The sequence below is a fragment of the Amblyomma americanum genome, chromosome 9 (assembly GCF_052857255.1).
Source record: "Amblyomma americanum isolate KBUSLIRL-KWMA chromosome 9, ASM5285725v1, whole genome shotgun sequence".
In the NCBI taxonomy this organism is placed as follows: domain Eukaryota; kingdom Metazoa; phylum Arthropoda; class Arachnida; order Ixodida; family Ixodidae; genus Amblyomma; species Amblyomma americanum.
In genome coordinates, this window is record NC_135505.1 from 134,547,549 (window position 1) to 134,575,432 (window position 27,884).

The following is a 27,884-nucleotide window of genomic DNA, read 5'->3' on the forward strand; positions in this document are numbered from 1 at the left end:
CCCCCTACCTCCCTCGCTCCAGCAGCCCACCCCCTAAGGGAGCTAAATATAAACTAAAACAGAACGAGGGAAGGAGAAAGAGGTCCAACTCGTCCGAGCCGCCAGCGAGCCAGCACCACAACCCGGGGTCCCGGAGCCCCCGGACCTCTCTCTCCCTCTTACCTCCGCTCGCTTGCTCAACGCATAGAAACTTGCCCCACACCCTTCACACTCTATCCACCTCTTCCCACTACCACCACCGAGCGAAGAAAACCGTTCTTTCGGCGGAGGTCACAGAAGCGCTCCCGCGACAACGAATGCTCCGCAACTTCATTGACGGCTTCGCGCGCCGACGTTGTTTTTCCTTCTCCCAGCCTTCATTGCTTTTATTTCCCGGCGTAGTGTGTAGTACTACAAACTACGCTACCGGCAACGACTCTAGAGAGGTCTTGCGGCGCTTGTTGCGTCGACTAAAGGGGAAAAAAGAAAATAAGAATAGAACTCGGGCAGCACAGACGAGCCTTTGGAGACTAGGCTTAACAGACCTGACCCACCACCAGGCCAGGCGCGCTCTCGCGCGCACACACACAAGCACGCACAGACAAACAAACTGCGAGGAAGCACACACGGCAACGGCGGGGCTCGGCGAAAGGCGTGTCGGCGGTGTACTTTTTTTTTTTTGCCAGTGTTTCCCGTTCTGTTCAATTCTGCGATCGGCGGCTGACAGTCGCCCGCCCGCCACTATATCGACTTTTCGACACAAAATAGAAGAAAAAATGAAAAAGTATGCGACTAGTATTTGCACCAACGTTCGTTGCTGCATCAGAAAGCACCGTCAACTTCTCGCGAAATTCGCTTTTTTTTTTTTCGTAAAACGGGCCTAGCTAGAGCGGCCATGCAAACCGACCCGGAGCTGGCTTTTACTTCTTTTTCCCCTCTTTTTCGCAAGATATACAGAGATGAGCAGCAGCCATGATACCATATACACACGCGCAGACAAGCACACACAAAAAAACTACTGGGCACGCAGCGCAAATACCGCGACGGGGGAGGTGGTGTTTGGTGTATACGTCGCTGTGGCCTGCCTTGCCCAGTCGCTGGAGCCCCTCCGCCCGTTGGCAGAGTAGGTTCCGGGCGGGTATGTGAAGTCGAACACCGGGGCGGAGGAGGGGGTTTTTTGGTGAAAACCGTATTTCTACACTGCGCGAGGTGTCGGGACGGGATGTCGGCGCCGTGTCGTACCTGGTGCAGTGCTGTGAGCCCGTCGACGTTGGTCGTGTTGATGTCGGCGCCGGCGGCGAGCAGACGCTCGACTTCGGCAGTGTCGCCCGCCGCACAGGCGGCCAGGAAGACGCAGCCATCGCTGAACTTGATACGGGAAGCCTTGTCCGGTGGCGGCTCGGCACTCTCGCGGTTCGTCTCGGAGTCCTCCCAGCGTTTGAGCTGCTCTTTTCGCTTGAAAAGCGAATTGCTGGGCCGGGATTCCAAAGACATAACTACCTAACCAACGCTGGCTCGCCTGGCACACCGCATCACAGCCTCCCACACGACCCGCCAGATGACAGCACTGTGGCTGACGGCGAATGAGGTAAAAGCCCGTCATTTTGAGGCACAGTCTAGTAAATAATATACAGAAACTTTTGATGTACCAATTTAAGAAAGCTTTCTATAGTCTCAATAAAAACAAGCCCTGAAACGTTTGATTGTTTACCAAACAGTTTAGTTTGCAAAAACTATTCTTTCTTTAGTTCTCTCAAGACAATTTGATGAAAATGATTGGGTAAAAAAACATATTGTTAACGTCTTCACGACAATTTAATGCTCACTTTTAGATTTTAAGTTTTTTACGACGACATTTTACAACTCAAGGGCTTTTGCAAAAGCAGTACGAAACCATCATCTCTCAGTGCGGTTTAAGCAGTTTACCGCAAGAGGGCGATATCCGTCAAATCGCCATGTTTATTACCAGAGTTGGTGTTGTGTGAGTGACCGTGCTGGCCCAAAAGTGTACAAAAATAGACTGGACTTCTAATATTATTTAGGAGGAGTTAACACGGATTGCCTCATCAGGTGATTACGTCTCTTTATTCTCCACTCGATAAGCCGTCCGGAGCCGCCCGAGTGATTATAAGTGGGGACCCGATTCTGGGGTACCCCCCGTAGATGCTTGGTGGTGGTAGGGGGGGGGGAGCTTGTCAAAAAATGCGCTACATGTCGGAGTTCCCCAGTTGGTTTTGTGGTTCATTTGCTGGTTAGAGAATGCGCACTGACAACGAGCCTCCAGGAACTTCTTATGAACGGGCTCTAGCGCCTGAAAAGCAGCTTGGTACTTCCCGCCGAGCACATTGGAAGTGAGAACGGAGGTTGGTGTGCCGCGTATTCGCTGTCTTGTAAAAATTACTTGCCTTAATCAAGATTTGCCGTCGTTTCGGGACGCGCACAACTCACCCAGCGAGATCTGTGAAGAGAAAGCGTTTTTCAAACTTAAATTGTTCCCGCCTGTCCCAAGCTCGCGTATATCAGTTTGTTGCCCGAACGTCGTTGGTTACGGACGTAGCGTCGTGTTCGTCACTTACGTGAAAGCTCGCGTTTCATGCCATGTACTGCGGCCTCGCTTTGTTATGCGGCAGGTTCATAAACACGTTGGAATCGGTTAACATATGCTGCGTTGCCCCGATCCACAAGTTAAGAGTCACGGTCACTTGCATCGGGTAAAAATCTCACGCCAGCATCTACCTCCTGGTAGCTCTGTCCCCGAAAGCTTGTTTCCGAGATCGCTTCTGAGGTTTGAAACGCGCCATCCTGACCTCGCCAGTGTGTCAACGTCCTTACTGATTTGCAGCGCTGTGCCTGTTTAGTCCTTTGTTGGGACGAAAACCCTCTGTCGAACTGACTAGTCGAACGCGTTGATTTGACCACCGCTATTGTGCATGTTGCGGCTGTCATACCGCATGTTACGAAAGAAAAATGGTTGTGGATGATTTTTACAAATGTAACGAAAAAGCCAACCTGGTGTTCGCCCTTGATCGCAACTCATCGGCCATATGTTACTACCTACCCTATATAATATAGCCTAACTTAAATAATAGTTATCTAATGCACACTTGTGAACATGTGTTTCTTTATGCTTTCGTGGATTCCTGCTGAAGAGCACAGTTGAATCCTTTCATTGAGCATTCACCGACAGCCAGTGAATGAGACCGGCTACATATGGATGTAGTTGAAATTCTGACGACTTAACATATATTTGCAGTACTTGAAGTAGAAGCATGCTCTTTTGATTTTGGGAACTGGCAAAACCTGTGCCTTTCAAGCTGTGGTAAGCCTGAGACTTTTAACTGCAATTAGATATCACTTGCGAAAACCTGCAATTGGTATTGCTGGGCTAATTCATTACACTTGTGCTGAAGAGTAATGCTCTGTGGACTTAACATGTGCCAGCAACGGAATTTTGTGATATGCACGACACAACTTGTGGTGCCATTTGCCAGCTCACTATCTTCGTTCCTGTGCATGTGCGAAAACACAAGAATATTTGGGAGAACGGGTAAGACCACAATTAAAACCCCCTGTTTCAGTTGCTGCTGTGGCGCAGTAGACTAGCGCTCTGTTTTTGGATGCATAAGACAGGGGTTCAAATCCACTTAGCGATTCTCCGCCTTTTACTGATGCGCTTTCTTTTCTTTTAGTAGTAGTAAGCGGTTTTTATTAAAGTAATAATAAAAAGGAAGGAACAGATTTTTGCTAGTCCTGGCATCTGCCACTGATACTGAAGCACCTGAGCTGGGGCAGCGGAAATGGAGGATAGCAGGCAGAATGGAGAAATGAAATGAAAGAGGGGAGGGGACAGGAAGAGAGGATAGGGGGTTCTTTTCTTTTAACGAAGCATTAACAGCGTGGAAATTCATTTATCACTGCAGGCGCGTTCATTTTCGGTTGCATTCAGAGGTGCTTTTGAGCCAAATCATTGTTTAAACCCTCGTCTAGAAATCATTTTTCACTCTATCCTTTTTTTCTACCAGTAACCAGTAATTAATTACCTGCACGCAAGCCAGTTACCACTCTTCTCAGGATGTGCGTTACACTTTGGCTTGCATTATGAGGTGTGTTGGAGAGAAAGTAGCCATTTAAAGACCTTAAATACCTGCTTGACCAGACTCTTTTTAGATGGCGCTACATCGTAGTGTGTAGAGCAACCTCTGGTGAGAGTAATTGAAAATTGGTTTTTAGGGAAAGGAAATGGGGCAGTATCGGTGGACACCTGAACTGGGCCATAAGGGAAGGGATAAAGGAGGGAGTGAAAGAAGAAAGGAAGAAAGAGTTGCTGTAGTGGAGGGCTCGGGAATAATTTCGACCACCTTTAACATGCACTGACATCGAAACGCAGCCGCAGCGGTCGGGTTCAAGCCCAGGAACTCCGGATCAGTAGCCGAGCGCCCTAACCACTGAGCTACGGCGGCAGGTAGTGAGCTCTCCGTTGTTCATTGAGCATCATTTTTTGCTGAAACACAGACATGAGCAGGCTTGTCTAGAGCTCTGGAGTGTTGTACTGTGGAACAAAAAAAGTGAAATAATGGCGCAAATGCTATCTGAGGGCACTGTGCTTGGCTTTTTAGAGCTTTTATGTTAGCGTGGCCTTGCTTTAGTGCAAGCATTGTGTATAAAAATCAGTACCGGCTGAAACACCTTGATTTGTTTACAGCTGGCCACTCAAGCTTACTCACCTCTGTGCTTCATCATTTAGGCATGCACTTTTTCGTGAAACTGTTAAAGGTGCTCTGAAACGCCTTCCGAGGAGAGCACATAAACTCGCTTAATCACTGCACTGCGTTGCCATGAAAACCATGAGCCAAATAATACTCCTCTACACGCAGCAGATGACCCAAAATCACGCGTCAAAGTTGGCGAGCCCTTCCCGGCGAATTTTTCATGTTTGCTCCCTCCTCCATCCCCCGCATCTGCGTAGACATGGTGAGAGGTAGCCATTGGTTAGATACTTGCAGGCGTCCGGCAGCTACCGTGGCCGCGGCCAATAAGCCGCTTGCTCCGGCGGGTCGGGAAGCTCCGCTCCCAGAGGGGGGTCGGCAAAGGAGCGCCTACCTTCCAGCGTGCAAAAAGTGACGAGAGGAGAGGGAAAGGTGCGAAGACGCTGAAATTCTAATTTTAACTACGGATAACTCAGCTTCTACAAAGCGCATTTTTAAAAATCCTTGCTGGACACTATTCGTGAAGCAGCGCGCTTCAATATCCCAGGCATGCTGCAACTTTATTAGAGCCCCCTTCACAGCCCCTTTAACATGTTACAGTCTGAATGCTCTTGGGTCTCATTGACGAAATTCATAGAGCGTGTTATGTTAGCAGCTGTAAATTTTGCTAATATAGTTGCTTCTGTTTAACGGCCCATAAATGCAACCTTTACTGAAGATTGTGCGCACAAAAAGGCCCCTGATATGTCAGGATCATTCAACCTAAATTTCCTGCAGTCCTGTCCATGACTTCATTTGAAGTGGTTTTTACTGCAAATATCATTTTCATTCAACTTTATCAGGAAATTGTATGTTTACCTAATTCTATTGCATGTCCCAATGAGCCTAGCCTATGTATAAGAATGTGCTTAATGTTTTAAGTGTTTATAATCGAGTGTTTGGTTAGGTGCCAGGAGGGTAGAAAAAGCTTTCTTTTAGGTGAAATGGCTGATTTTTTTTACCTGTAGTGTGAGGAAGCAAGCTGAAAAATTTTAATTGATCTCACTGATGTGAAATACATACAAATGAAGGGAGCCAAAAGTCAGTGAAACCAAGGAAAGCATATGGGAATGTTAAATTTCCATTTCTTGTTTTTTTTTCTTTAAAGTTTGTGGTATTTATCAATGAAAAATCAATAATGTGATCACTTTATGGCTGAAAGCTGAAAAAAGAAAACGACCGTGCTGCGGGTGGGATCCAAGCCCACGACCTCTGAACTTTGCTTACGGTGCAATACTGACTGAGCTATGGCGGCGGCTGTTCAGTCTATTGCTTTTGCGAGAACTTATGTTTCATTTAACCTAGCCTTGAGAGTGTACACCAGCGCTACCGTCGCCCGTAGCGGCGGCCATAGTACGTCCTGTGTTACCGCGAGTGTTACATGGAATGTGATTAAACTGCGAAGGAGGAAGCTGTGTGAGAACCCTCTTATGCTACCTGTGGCATCAAGACTGCCAGAACTGAGGCCCTCGTTAAGCTATTGAGCAGACCAAGGCAGGAAAATGAGGGGCTCGTAATGACATACAAATGAAAGGAGCCAGCAGTCAGCAAAACCAAGGAAAGCATAGGAGAGGGTTAAATTTCCATCTTTTATTCTTTCTTATTTTCTTAAATTTGTGGTGTTACTCAGTGGGAAATTAATAGTGTGATGATCTTATGGCTGAAAAATAATTGATTAGAAAGCAGAAGAAAAACAGCATGCTGCTGATGGGATCCGGTCTCATGACGTCCAAACTTCACGTAAGGTGCTAAGTTGGTTACAAGGTAGTGTTTTAGTGTGTTTTGCACGATATCACTCAGTGTGTATTACTTCTCGGTAGTGCCCAAGAAAACATGTCAGAATGCTTTTCAGGGCTCACAGGCTTATTTCTGTCTTGCTTTAGTCTAAAAACAAAAATGGACCTGCTGTGATGGCTCAGTGCTCAGGGCACTCAGCTAGTAGTAGAGCCAGAGGTCCCGGGATCGATCCTTGCCTCAGTAGCTGTGTTTCGATAGACATGAAACTCAAAAGGTGAAACTCAAATTTTACACACGACGATCGCGTTGAGCCCCATTTAATTGACAAAATTGGTGTAATTGTTGGTCAAGTTTTTTGCTAAGGAGTAACAGTAGAGCTGAAGTTATGATGAAATGAGATATTTATGCCTCGAAGGAGTGTTATTTGTTAGGGCACCTGCACATGTGACCGGTCCTGTCATGGCACATGCCTTCGTAACATTGTAAATTTTACTGCTGTGACGGAAGATGTGAATTTGTCATTCATTTGTAAGCCACTCAGTAGAAATAAACACCATTCTGCATTGAACATTTGGGCCGATAACAGCGAATGGCCTGACTATTCAACTGCCCTGGAGGGGTGAATGGCTCAAGTGCAGAATTTATGTAGCCTCTTTAGAGGTGCTTTGTATAGAGCTGCCTAAAACTTGAAGTAGCAAAGCAAAAGAAACAGAAAACTGTTAGAAAAATACTTTAATGAAAAAGGAAAAGTGTATACAATTGTGCCTCGTTAATATGGACACTTTGGTTCCAGTGTAAGTATATCCATAAAGTGAGTCCGTAATAGTGAGGTCTTCATATGTGCATAATGGTGGTCACTGCACTGGCAATTAGACAAAATCTTGGGAGCTTCAAATGCGTTGTGCTAGTTGCCATTGTCTGTAAAACAATGTGGTGCAGTTTTGAGCGCCAAGTATCCTATGAGATGCGTTGTGACATGATGATCTCCTACTATGACTGCTCACAGCCCATGACCTGGTAGTGCATATACATACTCAGTCGGCAGAGAGCTGCTGAGTGTGGCTTTCAACGTAGACAAGCGGCAGAGAGAGTTTTCCTCTTTATCGACTTTCATGCAATACTCCGAGTGCTAAGACGCACACGCGGGCACCTTGAAATTGTAAAGCCTGAAACCTCAAGAAAAAATCCATCGCGCAAGCATTTGCATTTTGCCACTGCTTTCAACTTGTGTCCTGCACGCAGAATGTAGGAAAGGAAAGGTTTGGTTGGGGCATTCGAGATTTTGTTTCCATCATTGTCCGCATTATAATAATACAACAGAAGTACATGGGCCCCAATAGGCTCTGGGCATTTTCACCCTGACCAATGTCCAGACAGTGTTCTAGTGTATGAGATGTTGGATTTTTTTTTTTTTTAGGGGTTGGGGGGGGGGGGGGGGGGGGTATTTTTCTGTTGTATTGTGTGGCAATAAGGCGTTCCACTGTGTTTCTGTGCATGGTGTGAATGCATAATGGGATGTTAAATTGATAACGAATAACTTTTCAACGATTGTCACAGCACAGAATGTTTATTGCAATGGGGGCTGAAGGACATTCTATGAAAAAAACGGTTGGTAGTAAATTTAATTTAATCAGTTAAATCTTCATTCCTTATTTGCAGCAGCAGCATTTCTTTGCAAGTGGAACTCTGTTGTTATTTACTTGTCAACTACATTGTTGTCATCTGTTCAGCCTTGTATTGTCCTCAGTAGTGCATGGCGCTTGGCAAGAACAGTGGCACTTGCTTTGGGGATAAGCTGGAACAGCTTACATTTGCCAGTCTGCCCTTTTAGTCAAAGGTTTTAGTGTGGTCCTAGGTAGCTAGAGTAGTCGAATATAGCACTACTAACTGTCCATCTTTTGACTACAAAGCATCTTCAGTTTAGATTAGTTTGTAAACATTCAGTTGTATCCTGATGTCTTGCTGCTGGTATTTAGGGGAGTTGTTAAGAGTTTAATGTGTATACGAGAAAGAAGAAATGGCTGAAACATATGCAGATCTACGTCAAAGAGCAGAGCTTTACTTAGATGTGGCTGCGTGTGTGTGCGCGCATGTTAGTGTGTGTGTGGAAGGGGGGTAAACTTATGCGCATTTAATGCTCATGACATGTACACTTGGCAGTTTCAATAGTAGTAGCTTGCTTCTTGGCTTTCTAAGCAAGCCTGCAGCTTAGGCAGAAATGCAAAGTCTCTACAGTATAACTCCTGCTGGGCATTTAAAATTATGAGGATCTGAAGTTTTGACGCTCATGGTAGTCAGGATCGTCATTTTATGTACTTGTGCCACCTTCCGTTAAACAGCTAGGGAGGTGTTGCCGCGAACTAAGGTTACACTGCTTCGCTGTGTATGTATAGGTAGGTGCCCAGAGAGGATTCCGGAACAAGAAATTGCAAGAAAGCTGAATTGTTGCGTCGTCTAACCAAGCCGTCGTGAAATGAAAGGGTGTGCTTTGCACTTCCCTGCACGGCATGCACGATGCACAACTCGGTACCTGACCGCGCTCTCGAGGCAGCGAGGAAATCCAGCTTTTTCATAATTTCTTGCTCATGGTAGTCATTTGACTGTTCCCGCTTCTCTTGTGGACAGTTGGTCTCTTTGTAGCTCGCTGTGCAGAGTCATCAGTCTTCTTTCGTTTCTTTTTCTTCTACAGATTATGACATCGTCGCCATCACAACCATTTGGATATGGCCAACCTACAGGTAGCTCGCTCAGTAAGTGCACACCACTTCCTCATTCATCTCTTGGTGGCAGCTTGAGAGACTCGTTTATTGTTAATCTGGCAACAGTCAAAACGGCAGGCTGTCCGTTAACCACATGGTGCTGTGTGTCTGGTCACTTTGGTAATATAAGGGGCACAGGGTTTCTTGCGGTGACCGCAGGGATATTGTAAAATAATAACAGCCTGCTCATGTGGACAGAAAACTAAGCAAGCAAAAACAGCATTGAAGCAAGTGAAATGTTCCTAGAAGAAAATGAAAATGTATAGATAGAAGTGCCGCGTGTTAAGCCGGGTTTGTCAAAAAGAACAGGCAGGTAATGGTGGTTATTGATCAAGCGAAATTCGTCTTAGAGCAAAGAACAAATACAGGTCAACACCTGGAGTAACTTTATCGACCATCTGAAGCATAGAGTTTCAGAGTGCTTGAGTTTTTAGATTGCTCGGGTTATCAAACCTGTTTATAATGCTACGGAGTGAGCACAGTTTACAGTAAAAAAAAATGTTTATTTTAAATTCACCACCCAGCTTGGCTCAAGATACCAAGCCAGTGTGATGTAAGACATCAAATATTGTCACCATCTCTGCCTGAGTGGCGTGCTTGTTTGTGACCTTGACCTCATCCTCACCTTCCACCCTTTCTCCCCATGCGCAGTCCCCTTCTTCCCGTCGGTGTCCCAACAGCAGCAACAGCAGCCTGGGGTGCTGCCGGGTGGCGGGGGTTCGAGGGGGGCGCCCTTCCCTGACATGTTTGGTGCCGACAAGGCGACTAGCTCGTCATCTTTCGGGGACCTGGGCCTGCGGGGGGCTCTCGGGGGCGCCCTGTCCCAGTTCCCGCCTTCGGTGGCCAGGCCTCCCCCGACCAGTCTGTCGGGCTTCCCCCCGGCCTCCTTGCCCCCTCCTCAGCAGGCATCACCAAACAGGTCGGTGGGAAAGCTTTCTCAGGGGAAGAGGCCTATTTTTACTAAACGTTATATATCTGGTAGCTCTGAAAATTTCGCAGATGCCCACTCTTTTTCCTAGAGGAAGAATAGTGAACAGTGTGCCTCGGTTGACACTGAGAAGAAGGGTAGTGCATCTCCTCAAGGCCGAGAATGCGTTGTGTGTACAAACAAAATCGGGAGTGGAGTTCCTTGCAAATCACTTCTTTCCAACCAATGCTCATTTCAGCTTACTTTTTTTAGATACCTGACCTGTCTTCGGCAACTGAGCTGGTAATTGATAACGGAAGTTCCTGATGACTCTAGTCTGAAAAGTTACCCATCTTATTACGAACAGCTTCCTGCGTTAGCGAGCTGTCTTTGGATTAATAGGAGATTGTTAGTTGTGCCCTTGAAACTAAGCTGATTGGTTTGTTTTAACTGACAAGATAGTCGGGAGGCACGACAAAGTGTACAGAAAGCAAGGAGTGCTAACGCCTCTCTCTCTCTCTCTTTTGTTGTCTTTGTGTTTGGTTGCCATGTGTTGAGCTGTTGTATTGGTTAGACGTGTTGTAAGAGGCATTGCATTGGGCTGGTTGGGTTATGCTTGCAGGTGTGGAGTAGCTTGGAGAGATCAAGGACAGGTAGAAAGGTGTGCATCATCCTTTTTGTTTGTCTCTTTTGTTGTTGTTGTTGTTGTTGTTTACTTAAACACACTAAGGCAGGGGTCTCAAACTGGTACCGCCATTCAGGCCGCACTGTCCCACTTTTGGCTGCTGTGGACCAGTAGCTGGAAAGAAAGAAGTGAGCTTGACTGGATAATAAGGCAGGAAAAGTGAACACGTCACAAGTTCTAGCAAAGAGGGCAACTCATGAACTAAACATTTATATTTTTTTTCTGTTGTATTCGAAATTTGTGGGCATTTATCGCGTTACTCTAGCTAATGACGAAGGCAGGGGTGACTGGATGCCGAAGAGCATAAAAGCGTAATAAAGTGGGAATGAGTGACATTCTCCGGGAACAAAGGGTGAAATCCTGGAAGCCAGTGGACCGCATGTTTGAGACCTCTGCGCTAGGGTCCTGTTCAGGACAGTGGCAGGGCGGGTTACATGCAGTGAGCAGACACAGAGGCAGGTTAGTGCACACAAGTTACTTCAAACAATTTTTGCGATTAATGTGTAACTGCATCATTAGTAAGGTAATTTCAGTCAGTTAAACTCGGTAGGCAATGAGAATATTTTAAAAATAAATCCTGAACACAGTGGCTGCATTTCTATGGGGACAGAATACAAAAATGCCTGTGCGCTTTGCGATGTCTATGCCTGCTAAACAGTTGCAATTGTGCATAGTGAATGCATAGTCCTCCGCTACAACATTGCTCATAGCTGATGTGCAGCTTATGAATGTTACAGCCCACATACCACACTATTTCTTGAGGTTACCAGCGTTACTGTCTGATCACCTTGCATTCTTATGAGAAAGGGAAAATACTAGATCTGTTAATGTTGTATAACATGCTCTGATTAATTGTAACAAGACCTTTAGCCTCCATCTGCAGTTTCTTTCTGTTTGAAGTAACAGTGGAAAGGAAATCACTTTGCTTAACTTCATTTAAGGTAGCAAATGCCTGAAGCCATTCTGGCTGGAAAGCCCACAGTGATGAGACTTTGTTGAGGGAGGTCCTCTGTACCCCCTTCCTTACTTAATTAGGCTGTGCCATTATCCCCATCCTCTTCAGTCGAACTATGCTGACGATCGGGTCTCGAGGGCTACCCGGCCAGAGACAAGTGGGGCCCGATATCAACCGGTTGGTGGGCCTGGGAGCACCTCCTCGCACAGGGTGAGTGCGAAGCGCCCCTTTACAGAGCTCTAGAAAGTTCACATTATAGAGATCACTCTGTAAAGTTTTGCTGTGCTCTCTGTCTCTCCCTCTGACATCTTTCCCTCTCCTCTGCTGCTGTGCAGGTACACGGACCAGAGCTCGTTATGGAGGTGAGAGCTCGCCGCAGAACTCTCGCTGTTTCGTTGTGCTGTCCGAAAGGGAGCTTGCACCTTCTTGTCCCCCCGCCACTTGCCAGTCTTGTCCTCATTGTGAATCGCTTGTCTTCTCTCTTGCCCTGTTGGCAGATCACGAATGAAATCGCTGCTTTTAGCATGCGCTGGGAAGTAAGTCATTCACGATGACGCAGCGGGCAAATCACTGAAAAGAACGTTGCCCTTTGCTGGCTCCTGGCACGTGCCACCTCTGCCACGCCCTGTTTATGCTCTAGTATGTTTATGTGCGCAAGTGCCTTGCATTGACATCAGTCTTCACCCTTGAAAGTCTGTGTATTTGTGAGCTTCAGCATGTGTAAAAAGGGCAAGTGATGTGAGGGGAGACATCTGGTTCTTGGTCGAGAGTTGTATCTATTTATATCGTTCTCTTCTGGAAGTGCATACAGAGCTGATAGAACTAAGATTGGGAGGTTAACTAGACACAGGTGTGGGTTCGTACCATACCTGTAAGATGGTTAAGAGGCAGGAAGTGAGCAGAATGAGTCGGGGGATGCACTCAAGTGAGTGATACCCTAGCTGAAGTCAAAAAGAATAAGCGGTTGTGGCGTATGGCATGTAATATGAAGGCAAGATAGCCAATGCTCAGCTCCGTTGGTCGGTGGTAATAGCGGGGATTCCTAGAGCAGGCAATTGTAGCAGGGGGCAGCAGAGAATCAGGTTGGCGGATGGAATTGGGAAGTTTGTCGGTATAAGGTAGCGGCATCTTATGTAGGACAGGGTTGCTACTGCCGCTGCTAATGATAATCAGCGCTGGTTGGTGCTGATTTTACCTTTGGGATGCTTCAGTCTGAAAATGCTTCCATTTGGAGCGATAAGGAACACTACTGAAACTCTCTGTGCCTATGTTTCAAGATAAGGCGGCCGTGTATACAGAATCTGCCACTTAGGTCTTTCATTGAGAGAGAAATATGTTTTTTTTGCACCTTGTGTTCCCTAAGCTACAGCCCTTTGTTATCTGTTGTTATTCTTTGATGCTAACGCTTCTGTAATGCGCTAACGCCTCCTAGTGTCTCTGTTAGAGCAGCTCAGATTGGCAGTGAACTAGTGTGCATCGAGCTGAAAGCATTCTTTCTTTCTCCATTTCTATCATAAAGCTGCAGCGGCACCAGAAGTCCAGAAGATGATGGTAAAGTTAGGAATTGGCTTTCATTTTTCATTGATATTTTTGTTTTTGCATGCATTTTAAGGTTAAAAAAAAAATTAGACAAGGAAACACTATGGCATAGGGTGGCTGGCACAGGCCCTGTGACCATTTAGCAATTAGCATGACAGTGGCTAGCAGGGGTGTCGGTGCAGGAGCCGCTGGCATGTAGCGCTATCTGCAAATGCCGTCGCTAAAACCCCTGTCACTTTATTTAGTGTCGTTTTGACGCTTTATGCTACCTGGAGAACTAGAGGCGTTGCTCGTTGCCGGGGCCAGTTGGCAGTCTGTAATGCATTTGGGACTGATAATTAACTTACTCATGCTTGTGATATGTACTCTTGTTGGGATGTGGAGCTGAGCGCCACTTTTCTGATATGATACTTCAAGAGTCGAAATAAATGCGCTTGAGAACAAGGAGACTGGAAAGTTTTGAAATGCCTTAGAGTAATGAAATGCTAATAAGTTACTTGAGTAAGGGGTATGCAGCTGTGAGTTCACATCACGCATGCTATATGTAAACAGCATGTTCCGCCATTTCTGCTCATCCAGATCAGAAACGTGGTTCAAGCCCCTCTCAACTTATATTTTGTCACGCTCATACAGACGTGGTGAATGTTTTCATTTATAGAGCCTTCCAGAAACCTTCTGCCTATTTAAAAGAACCAGTGTAAAACTTCATTGTACTTTTTAAGGCGCCAAAACCACACACGCATGCATGCGCACGCACGCACACACACACACACACACACACACACACACACACACACACACACACACACACACACACACACACACACAAGAGAAGAATACGGGACAGAGCGCCACTTACAACTGGTTTAATTTTGCAGAAACCACAAACATGCATATATATACGGTCAGCCAGCGCTTGCGCAAGGAGCATGTTCTCACATCAAGCCGTACACGATAAGCATCTTTCAAAAAACTTTTTCCGCATCAGCGAAACATCAATATCTTTGTACAAGGCAGAAAAACAGTTTTTTCGAAAGATGCTTATCGTGTACGACTTGATGTGTGAACATGCTGCTTGCGCAAGCGCTGGCTCACTGTATATATATGCATGTTTGTGGTTTCTGCAAATTAAACCAGTTGTGAGTGGTGCTCTGTCCCGTACTCTTCGCGCATGTGCGTGCGTGTGTGTGTGTGTGGGGGGGGGGGGGGGTTGTTTGGCGCCTTAAAAAGTACAATGATCAATTACCAACTAGTCCAACAAGAAGTTCTCTTACGTGTAAAACTTGTGCTCGCCTCGGAATTTTCCAAACGTGCTTTTGCATTGCCCCCTGCCGCGGCACCAATTCTGAGGGATGTTTGCTTTTGATGTGCGGCACCGTGTTGCCAGTGTTCCTTTCCCGCCTGAAAGCGATGTACGAGAAGGTGGCAGTCATCTGACGGCGCACGTGGTGTTTTCTTTCTTTTTTTACTCCTCCTCCCCCCGTCATCCCGCTCCCTCTCGTTTGCGCCTTCCCACCAAACAGGAACAATGTCCCCGCATCTGGGGGTGGACTCTCCAGCTTCGGAATGTCTCACAGCTCCCGAAATTTCCCCTCCTCACAGTCCCTCATGGGAAACAGCCTCCAGAGCCAACTCTTCAACTCCAATCCAGGCACGTCTACCCCGCACTCTGCTGTCCTCATGAGGTAGTGTTGGGCAATGCCCACAGCGCGAGCAACACGAGGTAATGTCACAGTCTTAGCAGAAAGGAGTAGTAATAAAGGGGGTAAGCTGTTCTCTAACGCACACCCTTTTTACTCCTGTATGGGTGAATTCCCGTTCAGAGTGCAGGCCGAGTTCTGGAACGGTGGCCACTGGCGACAACATGCATTGCGGGATAAAGTGCGGGAAACACGCTGTGCCAGGGATAAAATAACGAAATGCGCACCATTGCGCAAACTTTTTTTCCACACCTGGTTCTGTTTCCAGTGCCAGTAACCATCGGCTCAAAGTAACATTCCAGGGAACAACTGTTGCAAAACACAGCTACAGGACACCCGAGTGGAATGACAGCCGCAGTTTAAATGAATTTCCTTTGCACCTGCGAGCTCTACCCTCAACCTGCACCCTACCTGCTGGCAGGTAGGCAGAATACCTGGTGCCAAAAGTTTACAGCGGGGGCTTGCATTCTTTTGTGGCCAGTGGCCACTTTTCACGTTTGTGTGATCGCTGTAGCCCTCTCGCTTGCGATGAAAAAATAAGCTTTAGCTCATTAGAAAGACAAACTTATTTGCTTCAGTGATATGCATTGTTAGTGGCAATAATTGTTGGTACGAGTGGAGTGAGCAAAAAACTTAGTGCATAAGAGAATATTTTTGTCCAACTTGTCTGCTTGCATCGTTTTTTGAAAAAGATTTTTCGTACTGCGTCGCCAAACCTCTGTGGGTAGCATCTTTGCAGTTACTGTGAACATTGAACAAAGAACTCAACAACTACTATGTGCAGCTCAAATAAATTTTGCACACTTAACGTAATTTGCATGTGCCACTTATGTGATAAATATGCGTGTGTTTTGTCGATTAGATTGGAAGCTATTACACTGCTAATATGCGTCGTTTTGTGTCATATTTGGTCCTCTTTTAGAGCGCCAGTTCGAAATGGCTATCCACTGGAGCCATACAGTGGTCGGCACATACCTAGATTAACATTTCCTTCAAACGTCGCAGAAGCAGCTCTTTCTCTTGGGGCAGTAGTTTTTCAAAAAACTTGACGCAAGCAGGCAAGTCAGACAAACATTGTTTCATGCCCTACGTTTTTTGTGCACTGCACTCGTACTAACAATTAACTGTTACTAACAACGCAAGCCGTTGAAACATAAATGCGTTTATCTTTCTAATGAGCTAAAACTTGTTTTTCTGCAATAAATGGGAGGATTATGACGATGACACAAACATGGTGAAAAAATGGCCAGTGGCTGCAAAAGCGCGATGCCCCTGCCTAAACTGCCATTAGCCAGTGATTGTGATTGGAGCATTGCCGCCAGCTGTATGCAATTAGCTGCACTGTTAACGGTGAGTAGCCACCTGGTATTACTGCAGGGAGCAGACACCAAACATAGCTGCCCTTTTATGCAGGTTACATTTGACGTCTTGTGTTGAGCTAGTTATAGACTCGCGTTTGTGAACAGTGTGACTGAAGGAATATGAGAAGTGGGGTGCTCTGCCTTTAACGCTACTGTTAAGCAGTTGCTGTTGAGTTAAATTGGTAATCTTGTTGACATTCTGTTTCAGGAGAGCAGTCTAGACAGCCCAGGCAAGTATTTCCGACATGGAGAGCATGGCAGTGCGATGATTTGTTTCAAGGAAAGCCGCAACTCAGTAAGGAAAGCATTTGCGGTAACAAAGGTCAAAGGAATACCCTGCGGTTAATTTAGCAGAGCACAGGTTGAATGCCGGACAAGGTAACGCATCGAGCTAGTGGTGAAACGTAGAGTTGTTGATTACCCTAGTGTTGGAAGTGATTGTCAACCTGCTGGCCATAGCTGGTGCAAGTGCTAGTTTTTTGGGGGGGGCTTAAACCTAGGCCGTAGCTTAAGTTGGGGTCTGCCTCACGCACTCGCATTGAATCAAAGTACACACACAAACACAGAGAGAGAGAGAGAGTCAATCTCATGAAGTCAGTGTACACCTCGTTTTGCCACCTTTCACAACTATTTATACAAGCGAAAATGCTCATGTAACAGTGATGCCTTGTCTCTGTTTGATATAGAGGACCTCTCGGATACCGAAGAATGCAGTAAGGATTTGGCCCGCTTCACCTCATTCGCGATTCGCATTTTCTCGACTGCCATGATACATTTGAGTCAAATGCCTCCCGCTTTTTCTCTGCAGCCTTGGACCTGTCAGAGTTTCCCTCTTTGACGAACCGGGGGTCTCAAGAAGGGTCTGCACAGTCGCTGAACAGCAACCCGATGGCAGGGAGGGCAGCGTACGGCAAGCTCTGTGAGTCCTAAAATCCTAGAACTGGGAGGGGGAGGTGGTAATATGCGCTCTGTTGTGCCAGGGAACGGGTCTAAAATACAGTAAAAGACCGTTGATTTTTACTTCACGGGACCGAGGCACGAAAAACCTGCGATATAACTGTAATCGCTGCTTATACATTCGTTGTCATTCTGTCCCTTGAGGCAGGCTGGCTTTTGCATTGTAGCGAATTAGAACAACGAAGCGGCAATTATATCAGTTTTTTCCACGTCTTGCATGGCCTATAAGCGCACAGTGACGTCACAGTCATCGTTCAGCTGGTGAAACCGAAACAGCACGAGAAAGAAATTCGATTATATAAATTATTTAGCAGTTGTAGAATACCACATGGCAATCACTGTATAATAATTCCTTACACCTCATTATTACAAAGAAGAAAGCTAAGTGTCCACACTCCGTTAAATATTGCTGCTCGCAGTAGCTTGTCACCAATTAGAGCAACTTCTCACCGTGCATCTCCTACCTCTATGAGTAGGAGGATCACGGCGATTACACAAACGTGGTGCATCTGCGTGTACGAGTTAAGGGGGCTTAGGAGGAGCATCATTTTTAATCACCAATATCTTTGGTGTTGATGAAGCTAGCTTAAAAATTTCTGTGATGGGGTGACAAGTGATGGAATACAGATCACTCGTGCACTTCTCCTCACCCCAGTATGTACCATTTCATGGTCTCTCTTAACGGGGTTCAAATGATCGAGCTTTCACTGTAGTCAAGTTAGACCCTCTGCATTGCTTCTGAAAGGAGCAGACAGTGTAATGAAATCATATCACTCGTGCAGTAAACACACCTCTCAATTGCGAACATGTATTCTCGAACAAGCCAGTGCGATTGACGGACCCCACCATGAGTTTCAGCACACCTGCTGTCTTGGTTCTTAGTGGACACCGAATGGCAAACATCATGGGAAGCAGATCTCAGGGCCATGATTACTTCAGCTAATGACTGCAAATCTGTTATAGTTGAGACGTCCTCAGTAAAACTGATATTTGATTTGAACCGTTTGTGTGCGAGGACATTCCATTTCCTCACTTAGGCTCATTGCCTTCATTTCTAGAAGCGTGACCTTTCAAATTTTGCGACAGTACACCAGGAGCAACACGGACAGGAAAAAAAAAAAACATTCTGTTCCAAAGCACAGGATGCTTAGACAAGCCAGTTGTCATAGTATAGTGGCATGCCTGAAAACAGCAGTGAGCCGATGAGAACCACACGAATCGTTACTTCCGCATAAGTAGTGACATTCGAGAGCGAACGTGGTGGAATTGATCCATTTGTGCAAACTTGTTGGCTGTAATCGTGTCGCTTGTTTTTTTTATTTACAGCAATAGCTGCCAGTGGCACTTACGCCTGGGTTCACACATTGGCGTAGATGCCCGCATGCCGAACGGCCCATTAAGTTGTGTGACCTAATTATTATCTGCGGTTCATGTGACCATTTATTAATGGTTCACATTAAACCTCTTATGTGTGATCCCATTTCCAAATATGGCCCCTGAGCTGTCGCTGGAATTTGTATTTCATTGCAAGAATGCCCTGCTTCAACTTTTTTTCCATCCCGCTTGCAGTTGGCATGGTCAAGCAGCCCAACAACGACTCCAACGAGTTCCATATCCACAACGAGGACTTCCCTGCATTACCGGGCTCTCAAGGTGGGCATGCGACGCAGCAGAGCCCCCTTAGTTTCTGTGCTCCGCTGTCTTGCTCGTTCTTAATTTTGTGACATCAGGCCGCAACACGTCACATGTACCAAACGCTTGTTAACTCGAAGCTGTAAAAGGGGAGAAAAATCTCAAGCTTAACGAAGCTTCGATGTGAGGGAAGAATCTAAATTTTCCATTTACTGGTCGCACGTTGTGAAATTTAAGCTTTCTATGCAGCTTTATTTTGCGTCGTAAACTCCTCTGCACTAACTGACTGAAGCCAATAGTCGCAGAGACCAAGGAGCATAGGGGGTGGGGTCTTTTTTTTTGTGTTCATTAGTGGCGTACGAAATAGGTTAATTATTTTTTTATCGCTTGTAGTTAGAGTCATGTGTAGGGGTATGGCAGCACAAGAAATACCGCTGACAGAGAGGTGCGCATGTTCTTTGAGCGCACCATCTCACTGATGTCGTAACGGGGGTGTCGCAGTTCTAAAAAGTTCAGATGACAGTGCTGTCCAGAGGGACGAAGTCTTCTTTTTACATGTCCCCACGCTATTCCTCTGCATGTGGCCACCATTGCTGTGGAAAATAGGTACGCCATCCTCACATCTTCTCTGGCTTTGAAATTGTGAAATGCAGCTTAACCTCGATGTAACGAAGTCATACTTGCACAAAAAAGCATTGGTTAAATTTCGAATTTCATTAAGTTGAGATTCCTTTGTTTTAATAGTCCGAATAAAGTTAGATTCTTGGAACACTCCTGATAGATGGCGCCCTTTAAATACGGTAGAATCTCTTGATACAGTTACTGTTTATCACAATTTTGCAATCACGCGTTTAAAAATGTCTCAGCCAGAGTGCTTTATGTACAATACGTTATGGTTTGGGATGATGCGAACAATTTCTCAACCCGCAGCAGATGATACGAACATGGGAACCAGCGGGCACTTGTCAGCGGGTGCCTGGCGATGATGATGCCATTCAAAAGAGACAACATGGTGACATATTGAGAGAAAAACGGTCCCCGTCCCCCAGAAAAAGCAAACAAAAATGGATATATTGAACTCCCAGCCCCAAGCATCTCCACTAACAGGCGGCAGGCTTCATCGCACTACAGTAGTGGTTGGCGGTGGAGTGCGCCCGCCGCAGGTTTCGTGTGTACATGACAGATGGCGCAGCGGTATGTTCTGCTCTACTGATCGAAGGCTGTCGGCAACATTTATGCATAAAAGGGCATATGCAAATTGCTGTCTCTTTCAGCTAAAGTTTTCGTTTGCATCTTCTAGTCAAGGATGCAAGCTCCTGGTACGTGTGTGCGATGCGCGCATACATTGTTAAATCGAAAGTGCAGTCTAAAATTACTTTGTTTAATCACAAACAAAAATACACTGCTCTCAATGGGGCAGAGATTGGGAATTTTTTTTTTAAATTCGTTTGTGAATTTCATTAAACTGTGGTTTTGTTGTATCGAAGTTCGAGTGTAACCTCGTTTCTGCTGTTCGCACTGAAAGGATCCCCTCAAGTGCAAAATTTTTCAGGTGCTAAATGGCAGCCCTGTTTCAGTAGCAATTTTTTTTTCTTTTCCAGGCCAGGAAAACAATCAGGACAGTTTAAGTAAACAGGTAAGTTGAAGACAGCAGCACTTTTATTTTTTTTAATTGCCAGACAGTAATCCCGAAGAAGAAAGCATTGAGACCCGTCTTTTGTGACCTCTGGCTGTGCGGTGCCCATTGCAGACAAGCAACGCGAGTAGTGAGTCGTCGAAAGACAGCAGCAGCTTCTCAGGGGACAAGGTGGCACCACAGACAGTCAAGCGGGGCATCCAGACGTCGAAAGACGGTAAGCATCCCTCCGCTTCCATTTTGTGCGAAGCAGTTGGCTAGTTTGGGCTGTCTTCTCTCAGTGTCATTGCTCGAGAGTGATTTTGTGACCACCGCACGCTGTTGTTCATCTCTTGTCTATGCTGAGATGCCGCTGTTGTAGCTTCTGTAAGAATGTCACTCTTGCTTATCTCCTCTGGGACAGGATTTGGAAAGCTTTTTTTTTTTTCGCTTTAAGAATGCAAGGCGCAATTAGTTTTGACAGTGTTGCATGGCTGGTTGGGAGGCACTTCTTTGTGTTAGGGCCCTTTTAAGATCTGCCAGCTGTACCTTTCTTTTTTGTTTTTGCACTGTGAGATTGGTGGTGGTGGTGCTTAGCATGCCTTTCTTTCTTTCTAGGAGCTCTGTGTGAAACGAGCGGGCTTTCAAAAAAAAAAAAAGCTCTCCCTCACGGTTGAAAGTAGACGTAAGCATGAAATGCTTTGCAGTACTGCCGGCACAGTATATTCTCGAGCCTGAACCTTGTTGCAATGCTAGGTCTTGTTTCAACGAAACACAACCGACATCCACAGTGTCGCTTGGGTGGCAGAGTGCAATTACCTCACTGTTTACAACAGGTTCTGGGCCATTCCGAACAATAGTGCCATGGCTCCACATGTGATCGTGGGCGTGCGGATTGTGCAATGCATGCTGGATGCAGGACGAGCGTAGGCTTCTTTGTGCCACGCACTGGCTTCACCCACTATGGGACTAGGAAGACACTTGTTGATGCATGCCCTGCTCTGGTGGCAGCGCTGCACCTAGGCACCAGGGGCCAGACGGAAAGGTTCGCCAAAGTTGGTTTAGGTTCACCTTCGTGTTCTCCCTTCGGTTTGCTTTCAGTTCGGCTTCAATTCACCTCCGATTCGGAGCCATCTTCTCCCTTGAGGTCTAAAAGCATTTCATGTTTAAAACAGTTCATGCAGCCTTGTACGTTTGTAGAGGCACAAAAGTGACTGTCGTTTGTTGTGCACTCTGTTAAAATGAAGCCGCTTTGTACCGGTGCACAGGAACAAACTTAATGCACAATGTTACATGTCTCGCTTCCATGTTTTTTTTTTTTCCCACTTTGTCCTCGTGTGTCTGTACACAGTGCACTTTCATCCATTTGATGAAGAAATTGTGAAACGCTGAAATATATCATTGCTATCATGATTCAGCATCTGCGAGCAGTTCGCTTGGTGGCAGTTGCTTTTCTTTGCAGAGTGAGCAAACGCGAGTTCTGTGTAGCGCACGTGTGTGTATGTGTGCGTATCGTTGCCCGGGGAAGCAGTTAATCACACAGGTGTGTGCTTGTTCATTTCTGCTTGCTTTTAGATACCGCAAACACCACTGGCGAGTTTAGCTGCTTATTATGCAGTGGTGAGTACATAACCAGCCAGCAAGGAAAAAAGTAAGAGCAGTGCAAGTTGTGAGATGAGAGGGACAGTAACGCTGTGTCATGTGATGTCTTGAGTGCATAACGTCTGTTTGTCCCGAACATGTACGTTTTTTTTTTCCGTTTTTTTTTTTCAATGGCATGTTTGCGGCATGCATCTGCGGAGGTGATTTGCCGGGGGCACACCATTTTGTCAGATTTTAATGCAATAGCATTAGAAGCATGAATTGCTGTGCAAGTTTTTAGCAAAGAACTAGGGAAAAATGAGGTGTGTTTTTTTAGCTGATCCTTTTTAGCTAAAATAGCATCAAAAGCCCCGTGAGGCCAGAATGCATTTCCGGTTGCAAAATTCGCCCATTGGCTGGAGGGAAGTGATGTCACCAGGCAGGAGTGTTCCCATTGGCTAGAGCAAAGTGATGTCACCAGACGTGAGCATTCCCATTGGCTGGATTGAAGTGAGATCACCTGACCGGAAGCGGTGTCACTTTCCGTAAAAGGATCAGGCAACTGCTAACGCTACCGCATTGCCAACACATAATGGAATTAGGTGTTCCTGTTAATTTCTTTTTGTCATCTTTGCATTGCAGTGAATTTAAAGAATAGCTGGTGAATCTTGTTGCCAGGGGTAGGCGTAAGCCTTAAATGCTTCACAGTGGGTAGCTCAGTGCCATCAGGAAATACAGACAGAACCAAGGACACGGTTTTGACCTTGACCGTAGTGGCTGTATTTTGGTGCACATGTGCTGTGTGATGTAAGTGCAGGTTCAAAAACCCAGGGTGGTCCGAATTAATCAAGAACCCTCCACTATGGCGCCCCCCGTATCCTGTGTGCCGCTTGAAGGACGTTAAACCCCACAATTTGCAGAATTCTTAATCTACTTCTGTGCTTCACCCAGTCTAATTATGAAGCTCCTGTTGAAACTCATGCTGTTGCATTCTCCTCGGGCTCGCTCTACAGTCAAGTTTCATGGCCTCTAGGCCACTGGTCAAGTGCTAAGACACAGCACTCTTTTTTTTTTTATGCAACTTTATCAGTATAGTGGAGGGCTCCGGATTAATTTATACCAGAAGAGGTTCTTAAACATGCGCTGACGTCGTTCAGAACATGGGCGTTTTTGTATTTCACCGCCATAAAAATATGGCTGCTGCTGCCGGGATATGATCCTCAACTTTGGGATCAACAGTCCGAATGTCAAAGCCACCGAGCCATCGCAGCAGGTGAACCTTAATATCAAGAAAAAGCATCCCAAAAAAAGAAAATACACCAGTTGAGGAGTCAGGCACTGCCTCTATAACATGTGCTTTAGCACAGGTTGTAGAGGCAGTTAGTACAGTGTGTTGGTGCTAATGAAAGCTGACGAAGGGCACGATGTCCTGCTGCGGTGGCATTATTGTAACTCAACTGCGTGAGGATTATAAAACATCTCACATGTTTGCAGTGCTGTGAAGGCTGCGAAGATCTGAGCTAATCAGAACGCTATGCATTGCAAAACGTGTTCCTCCATGCCTCTCACACCACGACTGGTGGCTCCATCCTTGGGAAGGAAAGAGCACCAGCATTCAGCTACTGTGTGCAGGAGACTAGGCTGGCTCGGCGATTGCCATGTTTATTAATTGCAGTGCACCACTTTGCAGCAAGCCTTCGCAGTGCTGTGTTTGTGCAGAGTTTCACCGCTAATTTAACAAGTGAATAAAACACTCTCTATACTTTCTAAACACCATCTCAACTACCTTTCTAATTATTGTAATAATTTTTTGAAAAGAAGTCACAACATTGCTCAGTTATTTGAAGGACTATTTGTTGTTTTCCTCGGTCCTGATTGGATGGGAGAGCTCTACCTTTCACAGTGCTGAATTAGATGAAGTGTAGGCCTTGTATTCTCAAACTTCGGGGCTTGAAAAAACAAGGGTGAGGCGGCCCTTGCCTTTGTTCATGTGTGGTAGACTCTGTTTAAAAGATTCCTTTTTTTTTTTGTTCACTGTAGATTTTAAGAACTCCACTAGTAAACCTGGAAAAGCTATGTATATACACCAATATACCTGGGAAGTTTTATGTCACATAGCTCCGGTGCAGTAATTTTGGTTTCGATTTCTGACAGGTTTGGTCTTGTTAGCACATCACAACTGGGGAAGCACTTAAATGCACTTAAATGATCCCGGCCGCGGCAGTCGAATTTCAATGGAGGCGAAATTCTAGAGGCCCGTGCACTGTGCAATGTAAGTGCATGTTAGAGAACCCCAGGTGGTCGAAATTACCGGAGTCCTTCACTACAGCGTCGCTCATAGCCTGAGCCACTTTGGGATGTTAAACCCCCATAAAACCAAAACCAAGCACCTTTACGCCATATGTGCCTCATTATGTGCTGTACAAAGCTGTGAGCAGTCTAATGTTTCATGTGTCGTGTCGATTCCACGTATGCAGCCTGAGAGAAGTGTGTTTCTGAATGCGATTTCATGTGTCAAGCTAATACCACTCACAATAGGTCTTGAAAATCAAACAAGCTTAACGGTGCATACTTTAAAATAAAAATAAGAAAGCCGTTAGCAAGCTTCATGTAACCTTAGGGTGTGTTGCCTCAACTTCTTCAGGACAAACTTTGACGAGGTGAACTGTCTTTGGTACAGCTGTTCAGTTTCCCTTAGGCACAGTACATAAAAGCTTACCCAACAAAAACTGCTTGGCTTGTCTAGCGCATTGTTGCAGCATGAACGTTGCAGTATGGCAGTAGTGTGTTGAACAGTTTGACACATGCAGATGTACTTCAGCCCGGCAAAGCAGTACTGAATTGTGGGTATTCTTTCATTTTGTGTCTTATCAATATTTAAGTCATTACTTATTCCGAAATTTAATGAAGTGTGGCATACATCTGTAATTGGGCTTTCACTTTAGCAAATGTCAGTCTTAATATGTGTCTTATCTTTTTAAAAATATTGTAATTACATTCTTTGGAGTGCTATTTTAGTCGTACTTAATTCATCAGATTTTTCAAATTTTTAGCCAATCCAGTCATAGAGGAGTATACTGTGTGAAGGTGCTAGCTTATTTTTGCACTCTCATTAGATGCTTGGCAATAAAGGAAGAGCCTTCACTGTTTAAGTTAACTCATTATCAGTTTGTATAAATTTGTGGTGACCATAAATAATGGAGCTGGATAGCACCAATAAAACTGGACAGCTTTAGAGTGCTCCAGATGTATGCAAATATAAAAATCTTCAAATACAAATATGAAGAAAAAATTCTTCCAAATATTGAATATCTATCTGTTCAGTATGGGACAAAAATTTCAGGAAAAGATGAACAGGCAAATGTTGATAGCCTTATTTTTTTTTCCAAAACATGGCGTGCAATGCAATGTATGTTGCTTGATTGAACAGTGTAACAGTATACAACCTGTGATTTGATCATGCAAAATGAGTCACGAAAGGAAATCCATGATTGGCACATGACCGGCAACTAAAAATAATGTGATGGGTAGCGAAACTTCATTGGTTTCAGACTCCAAAGGACAAGAAAAGATACACAAATTATCCGAAGGTCGAGTTTTAAAATGCCCTGCCGCACCCCCTAGAAAGACAAAAATGCTGTGAAGATTTGTGAGGAGGCGAAAAGCGGTGAAACGTCAAGTGATAAGCACTTGGTTTTGACGTGCTGGAAGAACAGCGCCTGGCATAAGCGGGGGTAATGCATATTGGCATTGTAATGGCGAGATTGCTTTTTAAAAATTAAATGACCCCCTTCAAGAGCCCCATGCAAAATTCTGCAAGTGGGCTTTCCCGCTTATCATAGTTGACCAAAAACGAGATGGCTATGCTCATGCTGGAAGAGTTTTGAAGGTGGCAGAATGAGTTATGTGTAAAACATTATGGAATGGTCAAGCAAAAAAAAAAACTGCACTTTTCGCGTTGTTGTTGTTAGAAGCAGAGTCCGTATGTCCACGATCGATCCATGCGGTAAACAACGGAGAAGCAAGTGAAGAGGATGCCTTTGTACTATCCGGAAACTTCGGACTTTGAACTTAGTATAGTACTAATTTGCCCAGATATTTTTGTTTTGCCTTCGTCAGGTTTGTGAAAGTCAACATGGTGTTCCATCGCTGCCGAGTATCAATTTCCTGAATCTAATAATTCGCGTACCTCGAGTCAAAATCCATTTGCTAGACTCTGGAGAATTTTATAATTGCTTATGAAAGGGTAGTGGAGAACTCAATAATAGCCTGCATCAAAGCTTGCTGTTGGGACAGTTGATGCATTGTCGCCTGTAGAGTACTACACAACACAGCAGCCCCACCGTGATGGCTCAGTGCTTGGGGTGCTCAACTGCTGAGCCCGAGGATGCGAGTTCGATCCTGGCCACGTTTTAGAGACGGAAGGCAAGGCGCTTGTGTACTGTATGATGTCGGTGCACATTAAGGATGTCAGGGCACACCTTACTGCCCCTTAGTTTTTTTGTCTGCACTTTAATAACGAGATCCAAACCTCTCTTGTACCTGAGATGTCAGCATATGCTAAAGAGACCCAAATTAAATTCAGAACCGAATGTCGAAGGGCGCCTCATAGCAATAAATGCTGCTTTGACACATAGAAATCCGTCAATCAACCAGTTGGGGCACAATTTTGTTTACATGGCCATGTTTTGTTGATGAAAACGTGACATTAGTCTGAGGGCTGAATCATGCAATGGTGCCATTGCACATGCCAAACTCTTGAGCAGCGTTCTTTAACATTTTTTTCTTTGTCTGCCTTTGCATGTGACACAGGAACGGTGACAAACATCCCAGCAGGCATGGTCACAGACCAGTACGGCATGGTGGGGTTGTTGACATTCATCCGTGCCGCAGAGACGGATCCCAACCTCGTCTCTCTGGCATTAGGCAGCGACCTTACGACGTTGGGCCTCAACCTCAACTCTCCCGAGTACGTCTAAGCCCTCTGCTGTTTTCAGCACTGGTTGCACAAATTCGTGTACCTTTGATTTTGCGGGAACTTCTGTTCCTAAACTAGCAGCTGTGATCTGATAGCTCGAAGCACAATACATTGTACAAGTGTGATTCGCACTCTTTTGAGCTTCAGGAAGCCCAACGGCTGTCATATGGTGAGGAGCCTGGCTTGTCTTGGTTTCTGTCGCTTCCTGCCTGACATCCGCACATGAAAGAATATCCAGGCACTTCCCTAATTTAAAAAAATGTCGAAATTCAATTAAGGGGGTGACGCTGGTCTTAAAAAGAAAATCTTTATTATTGGCGATAGCGCAATGAAATTAGGCAGGTGTATGTATTTCTTCCTCCTGTTTTCAAAAATATAATTAGTTTCAGTATATCTCAGTTAGTTTCCATAGTACTGGCAAGTAACTGGAGCCTAATTAGGTCATTTTTTATGCATCATTAAAACATTTTTCCTCAATGTTTGTGATTACGATTGAATTGTAGCCAAAGACCTGGCATGCAGAGCTATGCTATTGTTATTGTTATATTGTTATTGAGGGACATCATCATATAAGAGTGTTCAGCTATGTCAAAGCACCATAATTATGAAATATAATTAGGTGACATTATTGTTCAAAAAGTTTGATATTTTTGACTGAGCCACAAAAATATAATATAGCTTCTTAGTTTAGTTCTCTGTGAATTCAACGGTATAAGATTAATTGAAATTCCACCGTAAAAACATATAGAAAACT

At 45.3% G+C, this 27,884-nt stretch overlaps 1 protein-coding gene and 1 pseudogene across 13 annotated transcripts in view; one reads left to right on the forward strand and one right to left on the reverse strand.

Moving 5' to 3' along the window:
• LOC144104455 (protein phosphatase 1 regulatory subunit 12B-like) overlaps nucleotides 1-1,554 on the reverse strand; it is a 92,547-nt pseudogene extending 90,993 nt beyond the window's left edge. Inside the window, exon 1 of the transcript XR_013308542.1 lies at nucleotides 1,222-1,554. The product of XR_013308542.1 is annotated as a protein phosphatase 1 regulatory subunit 12B-like (transcript). The remainder of the gene's footprint in view (nucleotides 1-1,221) is intronic.
• Nucleotides 1,555-1,908: 354 nt separating this feature from the next.
• Nucleotides 1,909-27,884, forward strand: part of LOC144104456 (CCR4-NOT transcription complex subunit 2-like) — a 34,188-nt gene continuing 8,212 nt past the window's right edge. The window contains exons 1-15 of one of the 12 annotated variants that reach the window (XM_077637462.1): nucleotides 1,924-2,049; nucleotides 4,367-4,441; nucleotides 9,151-9,211; nucleotides 9,872-10,139; nucleotides 10,750-10,788; nucleotides 11,876-11,977; nucleotides 12,103-12,129; nucleotides 14,830-14,957; nucleotides 17,054-17,080; nucleotides 17,176-17,286; nucleotides 18,894-18,977; nucleotides 20,558-20,592; nucleotides 20,707-20,809; nucleotides 22,147-22,191; nucleotides 26,965-27,121. In XM_077637462.1, coding sequence (XP_077493588.1) covers nucleotides 9,154-9,211; nucleotides 9,872-10,139; nucleotides 10,750-10,788; nucleotides 11,876-11,977; nucleotides 12,103-12,129; nucleotides 14,830-14,957; nucleotides 17,054-17,080; nucleotides 17,176-17,286; nucleotides 18,894-18,977; nucleotides 20,558-20,592; nucleotides 20,707-20,809; nucleotides 22,147-22,191; nucleotides 26,965-27,121 — 1,184 coding nt within the window. In that variant the 5' untranslated portion in view covers nucleotides 1,924-2,049; nucleotides 4,367-4,441; nucleotides 9,151-9,153. Of the gene's footprint in view, nucleotides 2,050-2,321; nucleotides 2,343-4,366; nucleotides 4,442-9,150; nucleotides 9,212-9,871; nucleotides 10,140-10,749; nucleotides 10,789-11,875; nucleotides 11,978-12,102; nucleotides 12,130-14,829; nucleotides 14,958-17,053; nucleotides 17,081-17,175; nucleotides 17,287-18,893; nucleotides 18,978-20,557; nucleotides 20,593-20,706; nucleotides 20,810-22,146; nucleotides 22,192-26,964; nucleotides 27,122-27,884 lie in introns of those variants that run through there. The other 11 variants (XM_077637461.1, XM_077637463.1, XM_077637468.1 and 8 more) reach the window with 11 other exon arrangements.